Source organism: Petromyzon marinus, chromosome 7, assembly GCF_048934315.1.
Source record: "Petromyzon marinus isolate PM22_M1 ecotype Great Lakes invasive population chromosome 7, UKy_Petmar_22M1.pri1.0, whole genome shotgun sequence".
NCBI classification, from domain to species: domain Eukaryota; kingdom Metazoa; phylum Chordata; class Hyperoartia; order Petromyzontiformes; family Petromyzontidae; genus Petromyzon; species Petromyzon marinus.
The window spans coordinates 4,525,924-4,548,692 of NC_133673.1; the positions used below are offsets into that span (position 1 = coordinate 4,525,924).

Below are 22,769 nucleotides of genomic sequence, written 5' to 3' on the forward strand. Positions count from 1 at the left end.
GCTCCTTGACTCCCCCCTTGTGGCTCTTTGACTTCCCCCTTGTGGCTCCTTGACTTCCCCCTTGTGGCTCCATGACTTCCCCCTTGTGGCTCCTTGACTTCCCCTTGTGGCTCTTTGACTTCTCCCTTGTGGCTCTTTGACTCCCCCCTTGTGGCTCTTTGACTTCCCCCTTGTGGCTCCTTGACTTCCCCTTGTGGCTCTTTGACTTCCCCCTTGTGGCTCTTTCACTCTCCCCTTGTGGCTCTTTGACTTCCCCCTTGAGGCTCTTTGACTTCCCCCTTGTGGCTCTTTGACTCCCCCCCTTGTGGCTCTTTGACTCCCCCCTTGTGGCTCTTTGACTTCCCCTTGTGGCTCTTTGACTCTCCCCTTGTGGCTCTTTGACTCCCCCCCTTGTGGCTCTTTGACTTCCCCTTGTGGCTCTTTGACTTCCCCTTGTGGCTCTTTGACTTCCCCCTTGTGGCTCTTTGACTTCCCCCTTGTGGCTCTTTGACTCCCCCCTTGTGGCTCTTTGACTTCCCCCTTGTGGCTCTTTGACTCCCCCCTTGTGGCTCTTTCACTCTCCCCTTGTGGCTCTTTGACTTCCCCTTGTGGCTCTTTGAATTCCCCTTGTGGCTCTTTGACTTCCCCTTGTGGCTCTTTGACTTCCCCCTTGTGGCTCTTTGACTTCCCCTTGTGGCTCTTTGACTTCCCCTTGTGGCTCTTTGACTCCCCCCCTTGTGGCTCTTTGACTTCCCCCTTGTGGCTCCTTGACTTCCCCCTTGTGGCTCTTTGACTTCCCCTTGTGGCTCTTTGACTTCCCCCTTGTGGCTCTTTGACTCTCCCCTTGTGGCTCTTTGACTTCCCCCTTGAGGCTCTTTGACTTCCCCCTTGTGGCTCCATGACTTCCCCCTTGTGGCTCCTTGACTTCCCCTTGTGGCTCTTTGACTTCTCCCTTGTGGCTCTTTGACTTCCCCCTTGTGGCTCTTTGACTTCCCCCTTGTGGCTCCTTGACTTCCCCTTGTGGCTCTTTGACTTCCCCCTTGTGGCTCTTTGACTCTCCCCTTGTGGCTCTTTGACTTCCCCCTTGAGGCTCTTTGACTTCCCCCTTGTGGCTCTTTGACTCCCCCCCTTGTGGCTCTTTGACTCCCCCCTTGTGGCTCTTTGACTTCCCCTTGTGGCTCTTTGACTCTCCCCTTGTGGCTCTTTGACTCCCCCCCTTGTGGCTCTTTGACTTCCCCTTGTGGCTCTTTGACTTCCCCTTGTGGCTCTTTGACTTCCCCCTTGTGGCTCTTTGACTTCCCCCTTGTGGCTCTTTGACTCCCCCCTTGTGGCTCTTTGACTTCCCCCTTGTGGCTCTTTGACTCCCCCCTTGTGGCTCTTTCACTCTCCCCTTGTGGCTCTTTGACTTCCCCTTGTGGCTCTTTGACTTCCCCTTGTGGCTCTTTGACTTCCCCTTGTGGCTCTTTGACTTCCCCCTTGTGGCTCTTTGACTTCCCCTTGTGGCTCTTTGACTTCCCCTTGTGGCTCTTTGACTCCCCCCCTTGTGGCTCTTTGACTTCCCCCTTGTGGCTCCTTGACTCCCCCCTTGTGGCTCTTTGGCTGCCTCTTTGTGGGCAGCCGTTTATTTTTTTAAAAAAGGGAATGTTAAACATAATTTATGGTAAAGATAACACTATGTAACATAATTTTTGTTCCTGGGTAGTAAGTGTTATTTCGTAATTTCGTATGCCTAAACAGTATATAAAATGGCTATTATTCCCCACAAACTTTGCTTTTCTGACCAGGACAGTGATAATTTAAAATTTACCTATTTTCAATGAGAAAACGGGCGAATTTGTATATTTTCGTTCACATAAAGTCAGAAAAACATGAATTAAAATTAACATCTATATATACTAAAGTAATACAAAAATGACTACAAAATATTTAGAAGTGAGTAGTTTTTGGAGATTTCCGATTATTCTGTAAATCACTTTCACGAATCAGCCCCCAAATGTAGTCTCCCGTCATGTTCTCGTTATACTGTCCATGGTAGCGGCGTTCAAAGTCCAGTATATCCTGGTGGAAGCGCTCGCCTTGCTCCTCCGAGTATGCTCCCATGTTCTCCTTGAATTTATCAAGATGAGCATCAAGGATATGGACTTTGAGGGACATCCTACAGCCCATTGTGCCGTAGTTCTTCACCAGAGTCTCAACCAGCTCAACATCGTTTTCAACCTTGTTCCTCCCCACAGAGAACTCGGTCTGCTGTGGCCAGTCCCGCCTGTGGTAGTGCGCCTTGGTGTCCCTGCTGTCCCAAAGGCAAAGATAGCAGGGAAACTTGGTAAAACCGCCTTGGAGACCCATCAGGAATGCCACCATTTAGAAGTCTCCGATGGGCTCCCAGCCGTACTCATCATACTTCAAGGCGTCCAGCTAGGTCTTGATGCTGTTGTAATTCTCTTTGAGGTGCACCGAGTGAGCCGGGGGAAGAGACTGGTACTTGTTACCATTATGGAGCAGCACGGCTTTGAGGCTCCTGGATGAGCTGGTAATGAAGAGGCTTCACTCATTCTGGTTACAGGCGATTCCGATTGCCTCGAACAGACTGGTCACATTGTGGCAGAAGCAGAGCCCATCCTGACGGGTGAAGAAGCTGTAAAAAGGTTGGTGACGCTTCCTCTGGTCGAGGACAATCCATATATTATAGTATGTTTTTTGTTTGCATTTTGACTGCAGGTATTGTGGTTAATGCAGACATGAATCCTTGTAAAAAGGTTTCAGTTTTGTTGCCAGAAAAAAAGGGGAAACCCTTATTATTATCACTGTCCTGGTCACAAAAGCAAAGTTTGTGGCGGAATTATAGCCATTTTCTGTACTTTTGAGGCATAAGCAATTAGCAAATAACACCACCCAGGAACAAAAAACATTGTTACACAGTGTAATTTATAAAATATGGCAGGGAATTAGTCACTATGGAATGTCTTGGTGACACCAAAATGTACAAACTGTAGTGTTAAAGAATAACGAAGGGGGGGGGGAACTAAATAGACGAAGTTTATTCCATCACCTATTTTGTCTATTTAAGTCAGAATTTCTAATCTGCTGCTGCGTTTGTGTCCAAGTAGCTCTACGAGTGATGTGGCTCTCGAACTATTTCGGTCAAAGTAGAAAAACAAAAACAAATGTCTTCTTCTTCTTTGAAAGGTTGCCGACCCCTGGCATTGCAGCATTAGGCTGTTATCCACCACTTTGTGAACATCCCCATAGTAAATGAAGTAAGAATCTTGGATGGTTACGTTTCCTGCATTGTTTTCCCCTCACACGCTGTAAGTAAATAGAAATCTGCTGAAGCTCAACCCTTACATGAGATCTTAACCATGGACAGCAGCTTGCCAGTGCAGTACTGAAAGAAAATAGGGATGAGTATGCTGTCAGGTAAATAAACACATTCCATTGCACGGCCTTGAGCAGACCTCAACATTGTGAGAAAACATGAGTCTCACGGGGAATCGTTGAGACTTGACATGTACAGTGATGAGATGTTAACTGCCTCGCCTGGTATACAAGAGGTCGTGGGTTCGACCCCGACGCCTGCTATATATTTGGCATTTGCATGTTCTCCCCGTGGTCGCATGTATTTTTATCCGGGTCCTCCGGTTTTTTGCTTTCAATTTGCACGTGAAAAGCCACTTCGTTGAGCTAGCACTTGTGGCCAGGTTGCTTCTGAAAGAGATTTATTCATTGCATCAATTCGTGTGCAATTTGTAAGGCCGCGGTGACACAGACTTATTTCATTTAAAGTTTATAATCCCTTGTTCATCACGACGTCCTTTTTACTTCGATGTCTCAACAACAGCGTCACGGAGATCACGTGACGTGATGACGTGAGGGTTCTGCCTTTGTAGTGAGGGTTGAGAGTTGACGCCGAGGAGGGGGGAGGAGTCGCCTCGCCCCCCCCCCATGTGGAGTGACGTCAAACGGGAATTATTATTAATGGTGGCGTGTCCGTTTGGAGGGTGTCACCTTTGACTTAAAACTATTGTGACTGCAGGAATTCATATTATTTGGTTCTTTGGGTAAAGTCACGTAGATAAAAAAATAAATATTCAATTAAATTTTATTTACTTATTTTTTTCTATCCCCGCGACTTTACCGAAAGAACCAAAGAATAGAACGTCACCTGTTTATGATTATTAATTGAGAGGGTTCTCAATGCGGAGTGACGTCACCCGCTCATGATTATTAATGAGGGGCGGGTCCATGTGGAGGACGTCACCTGTTCATGATTATTAATAAGGGGGGGCTGGTGAGTGACGTCAGGAGCGTTAAGGACATTCCTGGGTTCGGCTCTCTCTCTCCATATCGTCTACTATAGCACTTCTACAGAAGTTACAACGTGCGCATGGGATACATGAAATCGATTGATTTGTACATAATCGGTTCACATTCTGGGATAAAAATGACAACATTGTCTGCCCACCTCCCTCCCCGTACTTTGAATACAGTCCCTCCCTTGAGCATAATTATAAGTTGTCAGACTGGTTTCTTTCTCGCTCCACCTCGCCACGTGCGGTGCAAGGTGCGATGGGATCCGCCCACTCGCAGGAATAGTTCTGGCCACGCACTAGGACAGCAAAACGGATCGTGGACATGCGCAAAGGATTCCACGCGGCGTAAGGCGAATGAAGTAACGTGAATCACCGGATGTGTTTGGCCCAGTGGTGATCTTCCACATTCATTATACAGATTGATAAGGTAAGCGTGCGATATGTACGTGTAAAAAGTGTATTTAAAAAAAAAAACTACATTGAGTTATCGCAAAAAGAGCAGTGCGCTTGCAAGTTGTACCTGTTAGTGATATCCTGCCATTTGTTTGGTCACGTAGCTTTTTGCCGTTAAGTTTTGTGAATGTGTGTGTGTGGTACTTTGCTTATTTTACATTCGGTACTTTGCATAATGTTGTGGTTAATTTACGTTCATATTTGTTATCAGTTTAATAAAGTGCTTTATTGCAATTATGATGGATCTATATATAATGTAGGGGATATCAATGCAGGCGATTGCAAGGGGCACAGTATATAAATGGTTACGCCGCAGAAATTAAAGAACGCTCACCTCTTCAAATGCCATTGGCAGCGTGGAATCGTTCGTCCAAACACCCACCTGGAGGCTCTTCCGCCAGCAGTGGCGAGAGCAACAGATCGCAGGGATGCACCTTAAGTCGCATGAGAACGTTAGATATAAAATGTATTAAATGTATCTAGAATTTAAGCTTTCGTGACTGCAGGAATGACTATACTCATTGGTTCTTTCGGTTAAAGTCACGTATGTAGAAATAAAATAACATTTAAATAAATCGCACGAAATAAAATAAAATGTAATTCACACATGCGAGTGAACGAGCATTATCTGAATAAGTCAAGTTCAGTACAATTACATTTCATATTTAAACATGGGTCCTTTGCAAACATCATTACGGTACAATGTGTAATTGCGTTCATGAATAGTATCTGCACGTTTACACGAATATATTAAATGTGGTTCCAATGGTATCATAGCGACTGGAGGATTGTGATGGAAAAATCAATTAGTTATTTTATTTTGAGGCATAACACCCTTCGGTGGGTATAGATGTTTTTAACTTAAGGTATTCAACAAAGCTCTTTCAGATGCCTCCCGTCGGAATATTCACTTTGAGGCTTAATACTTTAAGCATCTTGCTCTCGATTGCAGTTTACTTTTCCCATCCGAGAACATGTATTGCTAGCACCATCCACGTTTGCATAATGATGCTGAACTTACAATTTGCTAATTATTACAAGAAGTATAAAGTGGTAGTGATATTCATGGCTGTTGATGGTATCCCTCGAGCATACGTGCACACCTGGAGGACGAATGAGATGAAAGGAGTTTGGCTTTCTGGTTTGGTGACCTGGGGAATTATTCTTACAAGTCACACTTGTAGAATATTGTGCGATATGAGTGGAGTTACGGTCTTCTAAATTAAGTTATGTTCATTATCCGAAGCTGTTTATTATTCATACAATAACAATCATGCCGTTTTTAAATCCAGGAAAGCCTCGCTGAGTCCTCCACACATTCCAATTTGGATTTGAAGTATATGTCATTTAAATGCAACCACATGTATGTATGTTTGTTGAACTTACTTCCCACTGTACACAGTCAAGAATGCTAATCGGAGATGTGGGGGAAGTATACTCTTGGGTTTTTTCGGTAAAGTCACATAGGTAAAAAAATGTAAAAAAAAAAATTAATCACGACGTTTCGGGCGCAACACAAGCGTCCTTCTTCAGGTGAGGACAACTTAGCGAAAGCACACCGCTTGTGTGTGTGTGTCTCAGAGGTGGCTGTGACGAGTAATTATATATATAATTCATACTCTTTGGTTTTTGCGGTAAAGTCACGTAGGTAAAATAAATAAGTAATTACAACCCCTCGTCACAGCCACCTCTGAGACACACTTAAGCGGTGTGCTTTCGCTAAGTTGTCCTCACCTGAAGAAGGACGCTTGTGTCGTGCCCGAAACGTCGTGATTTATTTTTTTACCGAAAAAACCAAAGAGTGAATCCTTGCAGTCACGAAAACTTCAAATCTAGAATGTGGGGGAAGGATAAAAAAAAACAAAAAAAAATAAGAACCAGTTGTCAAGAATGTAGTTTTCGTTGTAAACTTAAAAGTTCATCGCTTAAGTGGCTTCCTAATATTCGCGTTACAGACGGCCACTGAAGCGCATCTGAAAGTGCGCGATGCAGTGAGCGTCTTTTAAGACTCAAAACATGTTTCAAGACTCAGAAAATATGTTTGAGAAGGGATGTTTCACCAATGCCAATAATTGGTGTGTTGGCACAAGGGAAGAAACTGGAGTAACCAGAGCAAACCCATACATGAGGGGGAAAACTAAAGTTGGACTTGGGTTTATACACGAGCTGCAATGCCATGTCTGAGCCACCTCGTAGGCCAGTTGATCTGGGAGTTTCATAAATTTGTGTGATCAACTCAATCTTTCCTCCACATTTCTGCATTAAAGTTGTGCTTCCAGGCACTATATACTATAATGAAGGAACACGTGACTTGACGTTAATATTATGCACCTGATAATATACGTTGATGAATTGGTGCATGCCGTGTAATATTTGCATGTTGATGGTGAACGAACAACGGAGGTCAAATACAATCTCTATACAATCAACTAGATACACGACATGGCTACGTCAGTTGCGTGTCACTGCTGATATCGTTACTTGTGTTTATACCTAAAATTACTCTTTTAAAAAGGTTTAAACCGAGGGGGGGAGGGGGGGGAGTTATTTTTAGTGCCGAATAAGACAAAATGTGCCTCAGGTGCCCAATACTTGCATACTGCAAGAGCACTCGTTGCACATTCCATTGGAGGGCAGTCACATGGCTGAGCAGTATCGTGTTTTCAACGCTCGTTGCAGGGGTTCACGGTTTGAAACCAGTTGCCACTAATAATATTAATACTGCGGGTGTATTTACCATTAAAAAATATAGATATGCTTTGTCTGCTTGACGCTGGACGTTAACGATCACGTGATGTCACGCACAAGAGTCGGCCATTGTTTTTCTATCGTTTATCTTCAAACGTTACATTTGAAGAAATAAATACCCGAAAATTACTCAATTGCAATCCGCATAGCGGTCGAAGTCCCCATTAGCTAAACTTAGCAGGGCTTCACAGGCCACTGCTTCGGGTGTTGGCATTGTCGAATCTTGAGGAGTGCATTGTGGTGCTGCAGGGCGTCTCAGGGAGATGATCCACGTGGTTTGCTTCTCCTGACAAGCACATCGGTCGATTGTGTAGAAGTACTCCCCTCCCCCCCCCCTCCACGATGATTTCATGAGGGAGTTGCATCTGCCAAAAACCCACTCTCTTCAGTCTGTTTAGGCTCCGTGAAAAAGTTATGAAGACCCATAGAGATGTTTCTCTTAGTCAACAAGGGACCATTCATTTAGTACGTACGCAAAGATATAGCAAACTTGACCCCTTTCCCCGTCCCTGTACGTACGCATACTTTTTACCCCCCACCTGTGTAGGTACGCTTGACGCACCCCCCCCCCCCCCCCGAATCCTATAGAACGGCCGATATTTTTAATCCACGCAGAAACGATCAAGGATTAATATCATTAAGGTGTTTAAACAAACAGATAGTCCACCGCCGGCTGCATTAATTAATTAAGTTGCGTACCTTTAAAAAACGTTGGGCGAGTGTCCGCTAGGGTCAAACGCCGACTGAACCCAGTCGAACAGGAGAGGTATTAAAGGAATTTCGTCAACACGCGCAATGTCAGGCTGAAGCACAGCAGCGTGATAGCTCGCAGTAAGGGGGGCATACAAGTGACACCATTCCCACAGTCCCACTTCTCCCGGTAGTACTTGTGGTCTGACAGCTGAAGAAACTGAACTGTGGCTCATTTGAAGGCCAATGTAGACAAATTATTATTGAGGCTTCACCCCCACCCCCCCCCCCCCGTTTCCTATACGTATGCACATTGTCAGTAGATCCCCCATACGCAAGCGTACGCATTTGGGTTAACTTCCCCCATGCGTACGTACTAAATGGATGGCCCCCAAGTGCAATGAATGAAAATCCCCGCAGTAATACCTACCAATGCGTACTCATGTAATGATTATCTGATAACCCGATTACTCTGTACACCGCATGGTAGGGTGTAAAGTATAGGAGGTGCCCGTGTTGAGGTTTTCACATATTGCACATCTGGCAGTCTGCAGGTCTGCAAGGAGCATGAGGCTACAGTGGAAATGCGGCCGCGTGGTGCTCCTCTTCACCATCGTCGTCATCCTCGTGCTCTTAATGGCGTTCGTGCTGTCCTGGGAACGGCCATACAATACATTATTGGTAGGTCCCGCACAATGGTTACAACAGTGTACACTGTGTTGTGATGGGGTCTAACAATGCAGTTTAACTCTCGATTTAAAGCTTTCGTGACTGCAATGATTCATCTTCTTTGGTTTTTTCGGTAAAGTCACGTAGAATGATAATAAAATAATAAATTGATAAAATAAAATAACACAATAATATTCTCACGACGTTTCGGCCACAACACAAGCGGCCTTCATCAGGTGAAGGGGGCGAGACTGTCTGGTAGGACAGCGCTGGAGTGAAAGAGCCACGTTCAGATACGGCCTTTAAGCTGTGTGAGAGGAACAAAGCGCCTTGACAAAGGAATTAGCATATAATTTAGCATTGAAATGGCTGAATGATTAGCTTGTGACTGGTCACAGAAATAGCTATGTTAAAAGTTAAAGCATACACACCCGCAGAGGCACCTATTGTTAAAGGAATTAGCATAGAATTTAGCATTGAAATAGCTAAGTTAATGCATACACATCCGCAGAGGCACCCCTTGACAATGGAATTAGCATAGAATTTAGCATTGAGATAGCTGAGTGATTAGCTTGTACCTGCTGCAGAAATAGAGCTTGTACCTGCTGCAGAAATAGCTACGTTAAAGTCAGAGCATACACATTCACCGAGGCCCTTAGTACAAATCAAACAGGAGAATTTAGCATTGAAATAACTAGGCGAATCCAGCATTGAAACACCTGAGTGATTAGCTAGTGACTGGTCACAGAAATGACTACACATCTGAGCTATTCACAGTACTATATAGTGAACCAATAAAAACTAAAATATAAATTACCTTCATGTTATCAATAAACTCTATATTCTCCAATCAGCTAAGCTACCAACAATAAGTCGTTATATATCACAATGCTATATGGCGAAAAAATGGGTGGATTCTTACCCTCAAATTTCAGCACCATGGATAGCTACGGGCCCCGTTCAGACGGACGAGTTCGTCCATGGTCGGAACAGAGGAGGGGGAGAGAGACAGCTGCGAGGCCCTAGTATGCTCCATGTTGTAAAACTATACCATTAACCGTGGTGTGAGAGGTATTAAGAGGCAATGCTGGCGAAAGAGCTGCGGTCTGAAGGTCATCGTAAAAATACAATTAATTAAGAACAGAAATGATTTAAAACATCTTTCCAGTGGTTACTAAGCCTGAAGTCGTTATATATCACAATGCTATATGGCGAAAAAATGGGTGGATTCTTACCCTCAAATTTCAGCACCACGGATAGCTACGGGCCCCGTTCAGACGGACGAGTTCGTCCATGGTCGGAACAGAGGAGGGGGAGAGAGACAGCTGCGAGGCCCTAGTATACTCCATGTTGTAAAACTATACCATTAACCGTGGTGTGAGAGGTATTAAGAGGCAATGCTGGCGAAAGAGCTGCGGTCTGAAGGTCATCGTAAAAATACAATTAATTAAGAACAGAAATGATTTTAAACATCTTTCCAGTGGTAGTGCTTGCGTGCACTTTTTGACACAGCGTGCACTTTCTGACAAACAGGTGGTTGGAGCGTGCACTTCTTGACATTATCCCGACAATGCTTTCCCACCTGATGACGGATGCTTGTGTTGTGCCCGAAACGTCGTGATTGATTTTATTTTATACCTACGTGACTTTACCGAGAGAACCAAAGAGTATCGTTCTATATTTGTAATACTTACACGACATTATTGTCAGAACATTTCTGGATTCCTACTTCACTCTTCTGACACAGACTGACATTTACCTGTTTTTGACTCAGAACCCCTGGTGGGGTTGAATTCCTGACACACCCTCAACCACGCTCCCTTTTGAAGTTCACAAGACCAACGAATACCATCATAATTCAGTTCACATTCCTAGCATGAGAAAACCGCGTTAAGATGTATTATTGGATTGAATAACACCCTGAATTGTAATGACTCTCCACAGAATCCATAAACAAATGAAATGAGTCCACAAGACAAGCATAAGGAAGGAGTACTATTAAGTTACCATTATTGTCAATATCTTATTTTACAACATCTGTAAAAAAATCACATTTGTCAAATAACGTTTGTATAAATTGACAAGCATGACTTCTCTCATCGTCGTCATCGCCGCCGCCGCCACCACAACCACCACAGCCACCACCACCACCACCGTCGTTCCCAACGCGTGTTTATTAACCCCATATCTGTCAACCCCTTAATCGGTGCCCGTACCTTCTGACGGGACCAATTCAGGACCTTATTGGTCACCCCCGTTACCCCTTATAAATCTCAACGTTCGTCCTACAAAGTCCCAAATCACAGGGGAGAAACTCAAACAAATTGACACATTTTTTTTGGGTTGCCCGTACTGAAACGGCTGCACTCCGGATGGACGTGAACACTCAATTCGCCTGCGCACGACTACGGGGTACACCGTATGGCTCGACACGCTGTCTTAAACCTACTAAGCCTGAATCAGGCTTAGTAACCACTGGAAAGATGTTTTAAATCATTTCTGTTCTTAATTAATTGTATTTTTACGATGACCTTCAGACCGCAGCTCTTTCGCCAGCATTGCCTCTTAATACCTCTCACACCACGGTTAATGGTATAGTTTTACAACATGGAGCATACTAGGGCCTCGCAGCTGCCTTTCTCCCCCTCCTCTGTTCCGACCATGGACGAACTCGTCCGTCTGAACGGGGCCCGTAGCTATCCGTGGTGCTGAAATTTGAGGGTAAGAATCCACCCATTTTTTCGCCATATAGCATTGTGATATATAACGACTTATTGTTGGTAGCTTAGCTGATTGGAGAATATAGAGTTTATTGATAACATGAACGTAATTTATATTTTAGTGTTTATTGGTTCACTATATAGTACTGTGAATAGCTCAGATGTGTAGTCATTTCTGTGACCAGTCACTAGCTAATCACTCAGGTGTTTCAATGCTGGATTCGCCTAGTTATTTCAATGCTAAATTCTCCTGTTTGATTTGTACTAAGGGCCTCGGTGAATGTGTATGCTCTGACTTTAACGTAGCTATTTCTGCAGCAGGTACAAGCTCTATTTCTGCAGCAGGTACAAGCTAATCACTCAGCTATCTCAATGCTAAATTCTATGCTAATTCCATTGTCAAGGGGTGCCTCTGCGGATGTGTATGCCTTAACTTAGCTATTTCAATGTTAAATTCTATGCTAATTCCTTTAACAATAGGTGCCTCTGCGGGTGTGTATGCTTTAACTTTTAACATAGCTATTTCTGTGACCAGTCACAAGCTAATCATTCAGCCATTTCAATGCTAAATTATATGCTAATTCTTTTGTCAAGGCGCTTTGTTCCTCTCACACAGCTTAAAGGCCGTATCTGAACGTGGCTCTTTCACTCCAGCGCTGTCCTACCAGACAGTCTCGCCCCCTTCACCTGATGAAGGCCGCTTGTGTTGTGGCCGAAACGTCGTGAGAATATTATTGTGTTATTTTATTTTATCAATTTATTATTTTATTATCATTCTACGTGACTTTACCGAAAGAACCAAAGAAGATGCAGTTTAACTCGTTTATTCTGGGACGGAAACGTTTCTTCCGGCACGGAAACGTTTCTTGACCGCATAACCAGGTGGCGAGGTTGACATCGCACTTGACTCACAATCGGAAAGTTTTCATTTTAATCCCTCATTAGAGACCAACTCATCATCCATATGGGATAGATCAGATGGGATAGATAAAATGAGTACAGTATTCTCTTGTTATTCACGAACTTGCTCTCCGCGATTTTGGCTATGCGCGAATTGCATCTGGAGCGCCCCCCGACTATCGAGAGAAAGAATTTGATGAGATAAAGTTACGAGAGATAATGTAATGCGAAAGAGTGATAAATAAAATAAGGGAGAAAGTGATGTGATAAAGTGATGAGAGAGAACTTCTCGAAGCTTTAGAAGCATCTGTTGACATTGGCCAATATCATTATCCGCAAAATTAGCTATTCACGAGCATCTCCGGAAGGTATCCCTCGCGAATATCAAGGGAATATTGTACTACTTTGTAGGAAGTAAACGGTGGTCATAAAGAGACTGAATCGCCGCTCTTAAGGGAAAATGTACTTTGCACGATTGGCACATGGCTGCTAAAATAAATGTGCCACCCCAATGTGCTTTAAGCAGGGAGGCACTTTTGCTTGAGATTTCTGTATGTTGCACAACATAATTAGTGTCATTGTGGAGAATATCAGTAACAAAAATCAGAAGTCAAATTTTCCTCCTTGCATTATTTGTTTCTCCACGTAAAAAAAAAGTCAAAAGTACATCGATCAGCACGGTTGGCTACTTACAGTGAGAAATAAGTTATCAACCTACAAACGTACGTACATACACGTCTCATGGCCTGCTGCCAAATTATTTTTTTTTTACCAACTCCATTCCAGGGTTTTCTGTCTTGCCACATTGCACAATGTTCCTGGATCCAGGTGAAAGCCGCACATTGTAGATGTGTGACTGGTTCAAATGAAAACCTGGCCCGTTGTAGGGAACAAGGATGGTATTGTAGCTCCGCTAAATTTGCATGCCTCATTCAATAAATTATACAGTACAGTAGTTCCATCATTGTTCACTAATAATAAACATATTTTACAATGGATACATTTTAAAAATAAATAAATATGAAACTAAAGTGATCTCCATGCATATGTGCATAATAATAATGATTGTTGACACTAGTTACAATTTACCTATGATAATGCTTGTCAATTTATACAAACGTTATTTGACAAATGTGATTTTTTTACAGATGTTGTAAAATAAGATATTGACAATAATGGTAACTTAATAGTACTCGTTCCTTATGATTGTCTTGTGGACTCATTTCATTTGTTTATGGCTTCTGTGGAGAGTCATTACAATTCAGGGTGTTATTCATTCCAATAATACATCTTAACGCGGTTTTCTCATGCTAGGAATGTGAACTGAATTATGATGGTATTCGTTGGTCTTGTGAACTTCAAAAGGGAGCGGGTTGAGGGTGTGTCAGTAATTCAACCCTGCCAGGGGTTCTGAGTCAAAAACAGGTAAATGTCAGTCTGTGTCAGAAGAGTGAAGTAGGAATCCAGAAATGTTCTGACAATAATGTCGTGTAAGTATTACAAATATAGAACGATACTCTTTGGTTCTCTCGGTAAAGTCATGTAGGTATAAAATAAAATCAATCACGACGTTTCGGGCACAACACAAGCGTCCGTCATCAGGTGGGAAAGCATTGTCGGGATAATGTCAAGAAGTGCACGCTCCGACCACCTGTTTGTCAGAAAGTGCACGCTGTGTCAAAAAGTGCACACAAGCACTACACACACACATGCACCACACACACACACACACGCACCACACACGCACCTCACACGCACCACACACACACGCACCACACACACGCACCACACACACACACCACACACGCACCACACACACACACCACACACACACGCACCACACACACACGCACCACACACACACGCACCACACATTGCACCACACACATATGCACCACACACACATGTGTGTGTGTCTCTGGGTTGTAGTAGACAGAGCGTGGGAGATGTTTTCCCAAGAAAGCCGTGAAAACAAACGTCGACTCGCCCGCTCGCTCCGAGGCCGCATGTGGGAAGAGAGCCTCTCTCATTTCTGGGAAGAGAATTTCTGCTTTTTAATCACGCACACACGCACCACACACACACACCACACACACACACACACCACACGCACCACACACACATGCACCACACGTACGCACCACAAACAAAGATCCCCCATATAGCCTTAACAGACTGTAGGGGCAAGTGCTGTTAGCGAGCACCTATGAAGGCCGGAACGGTACACGAGGGGGTGGGTGGCCAGCACCACGCCCGACCGCCTTTGTCTCCCTAGTGGCAATGTTTACACACCGCGCCAGGTACTCATTTGAGGCTGAGTCGACCTAGGGGAGGCCCGGGACCGGTTCAGATAATCGTCACTGGTGTTGGCCGTGAGCGGGAATCGAACCCGGGTCGCCAGGTTCATAGCGCAGCGCGCTAACCGCTACACTATCGCTCCCCACCACACACACACATGCACCACACACACACATGCACCACACACACATGCACCACACACACATGCACCACACACACACGCACCACACACACACGCACCACACAAGCACATGCACCACACACACACACATGCACCACACACACACACATGCACCACACACACATGCACCACACACACATGCACCACACACACACACATGCACCACACACACATGCACCACACACATGCACCACACACACACACGCACCACACAAGCACATGCACCACACACATGCACCACACACACACGCACCACACAAGCACATGCACCACACACATGCACCACACACACACACGCACCACACAAGCACATGCACCACACACACACATGCACCACACACACATGCACCACACACACACACATGCACCACACACACACATGCACCACACACACACACACGCACCACACACACACACGCACCACACAAGCACGCACCACACACACACACGCACCACACACACACGCACCACACAAGCACGCACCACACAAACACACACGCACCACACACACACACACGCACCACACACGCACCTCACACGCACCACACACACGCACCACACACACACGCACACGCACCACACAAGCACATGCACCACACACACATGCACCACACACACACATGCACCACACACACATGCACCACACACACATGCACCACACACACACATGCACCACACACACACATGCACCACACACACATGCACCACACACACACATGCACCACACACACATGCACCACACACACATGCACCACACACACATGCACCACACACACGCACCACACACGCACCACACACGCACCACACACGCACCACACACACACATGCACCACAAACACACATGCACCACACACGCGTACAAGTCCGACTCGTCGAACGATCAAGCGCGGGGATAATGTCAAGAAGTGCACGCGCTTGCGTGCACTTCTTGACACAGCGTGCACTTTCTGACAAACAGATGGTCGGAGCGTGCACTTCTTGACATTATCCCAAGCATTGTCTGCTGCTGAGGCAGACTCTTTTAAAAGGTTTGAAATGGGTGTAGCCCAAGGGTCATAAAGAAGTGGCCAGGGCTAGTAATGTTAACGTGAGAAATTAGCATGTACAGTGAGGGAAAAAGTATTTGATCCCCTGCTGATTTCGTATGTTTGTCCACTGACAAAGAAATGATCAGTCTATAATTTTAATGGTAGGTTTATTTGAACAGTGAGAGACAGAATAACAACAATAAAACTCAGAAAAACGCATGTCAAAAATGTTATAAATTGATTTGCATTTTAATGAGGGAAATAAGTATTTGACCCCTCTGCAAAACATGACTTAGTACTTGGTGGCAAAACCCTTGTTGGCAATCACAGAGGTCAGACGTTTCTTGTAGTTGGCCACCAGGTTTGCACACATCTCAGGAGGGATTTCGTCCCACTCCTCTTTGCAGATCTTCTCCAAGTCATTAAGGTTTCGATGCTGACGTTTGACAACTCGAACCTTCAGCTCCCTCCACAGATTTTCTATGGGATTAAGGTCTGGAGACTGGCTAGGCCACTCCAGGACCTTAATGTGTTTCTTCTTAAGCCACTCCTTTGTTGCCTTGGCCGTGTGTTTTGGGTCATTGTCATGCTGGAATACCCATCCACGACCCATTTTCAATGCCCTGGCTGAGGGAAGGAGTTCTTACCCATTGTCTCTTTGATGCGGTGAAGTTGTCCTGTCCCCTTAGTAGAAAAACACCCCCAAAGCATAATGTTTCTACCTCCATGTTTGACGGTGGGGATGGTGTTCTTGGGGTCATAGGCTGCATTCCTCCTCCTCCAAACACGGCGAGTTGAGTTGATGCCAAAGAGCTCCATTTTGGTCTCATCTGACTACAACACTTTCACCCAGTTGTCCTCTGAATCATTCGGATGTTGATTGGCAAACTTCAGACGGGCATGTATATGTGATTTCTTGAGCAGGGGGACCTTACGGGCTCTGCAGGATTTCAGTCCTTCACGGCGTAGTGTGTTACCAATTGTTTTCTTGGTGACTATGGTCCCAGCTGCCTTGATCATTGACAAGATCCTACCGTGTAGTTCTGGGCTGATTCCTCACCGTTCTCATGATCATTGCAACTCCACGAGGTGAGATCTTGCATGGAGCCCCAGGCCAAGGGAGATTGACAGTTCTTTTGTGTTTTTTTCCGTTTGTGAATAATCGCACCAACTGTTGTCACCTTCTCACCAAACTGCTTGGCAATGGTCTTGTAGCCCATTACAGCCTTGTGTAGGTCTACAATCTTGTCCCTGACATCCTTTGAGAGCTCTGTGGTCTTGGCCATGGTGGGGAGTTTGGAATCTGATTGATTGATTGATTCGGTGGACAGGTGTCTTTTATACAAGTAACAAGCTGAGATTAGGAGCACTCCCTTTAAGAGTGTGCTCCTAATCTCAGCTCGTTACCTGTCTAAAAGACACCTGGGAGCCAGAAATCTTTCTGATTGAGAGGGGGTCAAATACTTATTTCCCTCATTAAAATGCAAATCAATTTATAACATTTTTGACATGCGTTTTTCTGGATTTATTGTTGTTATTCTGTCTCTGTTAAAATAAACCTACCATTAAAATTATAGACTGATCATTTCTTCGTCAGTGGGCAAACGTACAAAATCAGCAGGGGATCGAATACTTTTTTCCCTCACTGTAACTGTAAGATAGGAGAGCGGCCTCCTCGACGAGGGCACGGAAGTGGCTATGTTAACGTGAGGAATTAGCATGTAGCTGTAGAAAAGGAGGAGAGCAGCCTTCTTGATGAGGGAGTGCAATCCAAAGGACATGAGAGTGCAATCCAAAGGCATGAGAGTGCAATGCAAAGGACATGTGAGCATGAGAGATCTAAGAGAGAGACATAGAGAGAGAGAGAGACTCACAGAGAGTCGGAAATAACAGCTGACATAGGCAGGTAGGATGGAAACATCACAGTCAGTTAAGACTTTATCTGGTTAATAACGTCCTTCCAATGATTGCTCAGTTTGTACCCATCTTCTCGGTTGAAGTTGTGTCTGTGTTTATGTATCTGGATGGCTTCATGAACAAATCTCTGAAGGTAGCCATTAGGTTTGCAGAGTAACTCCATCTTGGATATAGTACAGTTCTAGCAATATGTTTTCTTTAATGCCAAAGTGCAGAACTCCAATGAACTAACACAGCAAGATAAACTACAACCACAACACAAGAGTGTAAAAGAGTAGCAATAAAATGTTTTCCTTGGGTAATAGAAATAAAACTGTGAGCAACCAGATTGACACGTAGGCTATTTTATTATGAAGATATAATAAAACCACCCCCCAATCGACCAACGTACGCAGTTAGAAATGCACTTCAACAGGTTTAATCGTGATGCACGCGATGTTATGTAATGCATGCGAGTTTGTGTGTTTAACGTCGATTGTGCAATTGTAAAGTTTTTGTGTATGGTTTAAACCATACAGGACGATGCTTTATTCAGCTGATGAAAAAATTGTATTCAGAGCAAATGGTTTGCTCATGGATTCACCACCACAGTTTGACTATGATGGCAAAACCATAGCAGCAAAGCAGGCCCCCACATATTCTATCACAAACAAATGTGAAATCATGCAAATTACATAGGATGGCTCTTTCTTTGGCTTGCGCAACTCTGTATTCTACTCCAGTGCACAAAGGGTATACATACCAAGCCTGTGGATGATCCTGTTTGCCTGCATATATTGTCAGTGATGGCCATTTAAACCACATTTACTCTGCAGGTTAGCAATGTAGGTGTAGTGAGTGAGGTCCGAGACACAACGTGTAGTGCTTATTTATTTCTCACACTTCAGGCACAATCACTGGGCAACAAACACATATACACGGCTACGCATAGCCGACCCATCTACACAGCCCCATCGTCGGCGTCTAACTTTTTAGCTGGCTGACTAACATAGCGACGACGATGGGAGCTGTGCAGAGGATTGGCCACGCGGCCGGACGATGAAGAGTGATGACGGCGAAGACAGCGACGGCAGCCAGAACCCGGGACCCCACAACAGCCTTTGGTCACGTCCCCCTTATATACTTCCCGGCATGGCCAGGCCCTGCCTCCGGCCACGCCCCCTTCCAGAACCTTCGAGCAGGTTCCTGGAGCTTCCCAACTGACCCTGCCTTTTACCTTTAACCCAGTTACACCCCCCTTTTAGTTGGTTATTATATAACCTACCCATACTCGTGATTATTCCTCCTGGTCAACAGATGGCACCCTGTCATTACATCACTCCCCCACCGTTTAAAAGATTGCTGTCCTGGCTAATGCTAACACAATCGAAGAGTTACGCAATAAGAACAGTAAAAAAACGAAGTCAACAATGTTTTTGTTAAGGTGGAACAATCCGCAATGAAAAAGGAAGACCCAAGCAACAACTCGAAGGTAGAGGGATGAGGTGAAAAGAGAGAGAGGGAGAGAAAAAAAATGTCCCCTCCCACATAACGCACAAGCACGACCCCAAAACCCCCCTCATACACACAGGACATTCCTATCACCGGAATCTAAAACATTTGGACCGGGTCATCGACGCCGGTCCATCCATAGAGGCAATCTTTGCATTCCTCACAGAAGATGTGGGCTCGAACAGAAGACCCAGAGAAGTTGGTTTCATCCACGGCTCTGCAGGTGACGTGGGCCCGGTCGCAGCCGGCGGCCCCTTGCATTCGGCGAGACCTCGTGACCCACCAACCTTCAGGGGCTTGAAAACTGTGGGCAGCACAACACAATCCTTCTGATGCACGCTTTCCGTGGCTGCGTCCCCCGGCTCGTCGGATACATCAGACACCGGCTGTACAATGCTTGGAGATGAAGTGTCCATTTGGGGGGAGGAACATAAGACTTCAACCGTGACCGATGGACAAACCAATGGCGACGGCCTACCCGTATACGCACGCACTGCGGCCGTTTGGCCTCCACCACTTCCACGGGACCTTGCCACGGCCGATGCAATTTAGGGGACGTTCCCAACGGCACCGGCGGGCAGTGCAACCACGCCCGGTCCCCTATGGCCCAATGTAGCACATGGTCATGTCGCCCTGCATTCCTTTCCTTTCGCCACCTGCGCTTTGGCGGTGTTTGCCTTGGCCGCTTCGTGTGCTGCCGAAACGCGCTTTAGCGTAATATGCAGGGGCGTAGTCAAGATCGTTTAACCCTTGTTCTCTGACAGACCCAATATAACCTCCATGGAAGGTTAATTTTCTCTTCCATACATGAAAAAAACGGCAAAAATCCCGTGGAAGCGTGGGGAGCCATCTTGTATGCTGCCAGGACACCCGGAACATGCAGATCCCAATCAGTTTGAGCCGCACTAACCGCCTGACAGAGCATGGATGTCAGGGTTCTATGCAGGCGTTCCACCTTCCCGTCCATCTGGGGATGGTACGGCGACATTCTAATCCTAGTGCCCTGTGCGTTCGATGAAAAATTCCGCCCCTTATCCGTGAGAAGCTGCTCAGGGGGGGGGGGGCCCTTTATCCATTACATATCCATGCAAAAACGCCTCGCCAATAGAAGCTGCTGACTGGTCGGGCAACGGCCAGGCCATTGGCCACCGCGAAAAATATTTAACACCAACCAGGAGAAACGTATTCCACCTCTGCGTGGCTAGAAAGGGTCCTAGAATGTCGAGCGTGACCAACTCGGTAATCCGTGGTACGGAGATGGACTGCAGCGGAGGCTGGGACTTCCTCGGCGGCGGTTTTCTGCGCGCGCAGTCCGTACAACCCTTAATCAAGTGGCGCATGTCGCTCGACATTCCTGGCCAGTAAAAGTCGCGCTGCAACGTTAACAACGTCTTCCGCACGCGAGATGTAACAATTTGTCCTCGTGCACCATCTGAGTCAATTCGCCCCAAAGGGTGGTGGGAACCACAATGCGATGACGGTGCAGCCCTTCATCCCCCAACATCAAAAGGCCGTCCCGAAGGACCGGTCGCAGGGCGTCAGAGGGAGCAGACTCTTTGTGCCCCGATTCAGCGCTACGCCGCAAAGCCATAAGGGACACATCCTCCACCTGCAACTACCCCCACTCGGCACACATAAGGTGCAAAACGCTGTCACCCAGCGCGACCACCTCAGTGGGCTCCCCTTCATCAAGCGCCGCTATGACGGCCGCAAGCCCGCCGCCGGAGGTTTACAATGACACGAGCCGGATGAACACGCATAGCTCACCCCTTGGGACAGGCGGGATAACACATCCGGGTTACAATTATGCACCCCTTTACGGTATATCACTCGGAATGAGTACTTCTGGAGAATTTCCAGCCAGTGTGAGAGCTGGACGGAAGATTGGTCCACTCGCAGGGAGTATTGAATGGCCGCGTGATCCGTGCGGACAATAAATTATCTGCCGTAGAGATAAGGCCTATACTGCTGTACAAAGTACACCATGGCCAACAGTTCCCTGCGAGTAACACAGTAGCCCTGTTCCACAGTGGACAAGACACGGCTGCCATACGTGACTACCCTCTCTACTCCGTTCTTAACCTGGGACAGGACGGCTCCAATACCCGTGTCACTAGTGTCCGTGTCGAGAACAAACGGCAGGGAGAATTCCGAAAAGTCGAATTGGATAGGCGCTCACCCCCCACTTGAACTTCTGGTTCTTGGCAGTCAGAGCATGCAGAGGCTTAGCCACCATGGCAAACTGCGGCACGATTATGCGATAGTACGTGATGCAGTGAACGTCTTTAGTCATTCGTTGGCCAAAAGCCACTGCGAGGAGGACCGGAGTTTGTGTGATGGTTAATGCTCCTTGATGAGCATAAACCATCACACAAAATCAGCAACATCGTCAAGAACAAGTGCTTTTGAGGATGTTGCAGTACAGAACCTCTCTTATTTATGGTAATGTGGGGGAGGTATATCACAGATCTGATTTTCTTGGGGCCTAAGGGGGGGGGGGGGCCTCCATGGCCGACTTCGGTAATAAGGAGCTTCCTTCCCAGAGGATTCGTTAACCGAGATATTACTGTATACGGTTTTCAGCAGTAATAAGTGATAGCCACTGCATAATACTGTAATTATAATTCCATTGCTCGTTCAACGGGTCTAAAGGCATGGAGGTCTTATTATTATCCCATTTTAATAAAAAAATACAATGCCATTTATAACACTGTTAGAGTAATGTCTGGTTGGCTAGTAGGGTTATGATTAGGGTCTGGTCTCATTACTTGGTGTGCACTTGTACCTAAGTGTGCCGCTTGATAATTCCACAAAAGATGATCAAATCTGAACAACATTTGTAAAAAGTTATAGAAAACTGGCCAAATTGATCAAAGGGTTGCCCATAACTTTGAATCGCGATCCAGTGCTCGCAGGTGTGCTGGTCTGTGGGTCTCATCGCTTGCTACAGACGCACTGCTGCTAACTGTGAGCCTGGCACAAGCGCTACCGTTATTTTACATTGAGACCTCCTTTGCCAGTAGCAAGATATAATAAGAGGTTTTTACCCTTTTATCTGGCAACAAAAAAGTATCAGTTTTGTTGCCAGATAAAAGGGTAAAAACCCATTATTATATCTTGCTACTGGCAAAGGAGGTCTCATAATGTAAAAGCTTACCCCGAGCTTTCAATACTCTGATGGTCCGTTGTCTTTGAGTTGTGCGCCTTTTGGCGTCATCTGGTTCAACACCATGTGAGACTGGGTCTAAGAAAAGCTGTCTCGGGTGTGGACCAATCGATTTCAAGGACGGTGCCAATACATTATCAGTGTTGTCTTTTTGTTTGCATTTTGACCGCAAGTGTTGTGGTTAATGCAAGCATGATCCCTTGTAAAAAGGTATCAGTG

General features: G+C 45.7%; 1 protein-coding gene across 2 annotated transcripts in view; it reads left to right on the forward strand.

The window, feature by feature from the left end:
- The window catches only part of LOC116939865 (alpha-1,3-mannosyl-glycoprotein 4-beta-N-acetylglucosaminyltransferase C-like), a 44,491-nt gene that overhangs the window by 14,832 nt on the left and 6,890 nt on the right, over positions 1-22,769 (forward strand). Inside the window, exons 1-2 of one of the 2 annotated variants that reach the window (XM_032948796.2) lie at positions 4,250-4,716; positions 8,728-8,861. In XM_032948796.2, the coding sequence (XP_032804687.1) occupies positions 8,748-8,861 (114 nt within the window). In that variant the 5' untranslated portion in view covers positions 4,250-4,716; positions 8,728-8,747. Of the gene's footprint in view, positions 1-4,249; positions 4,717-8,727; positions 8,862-22,769 lie in introns of those variants that run through there. The other variant, XM_032948797.2, reaches the window with a different exon arrangement.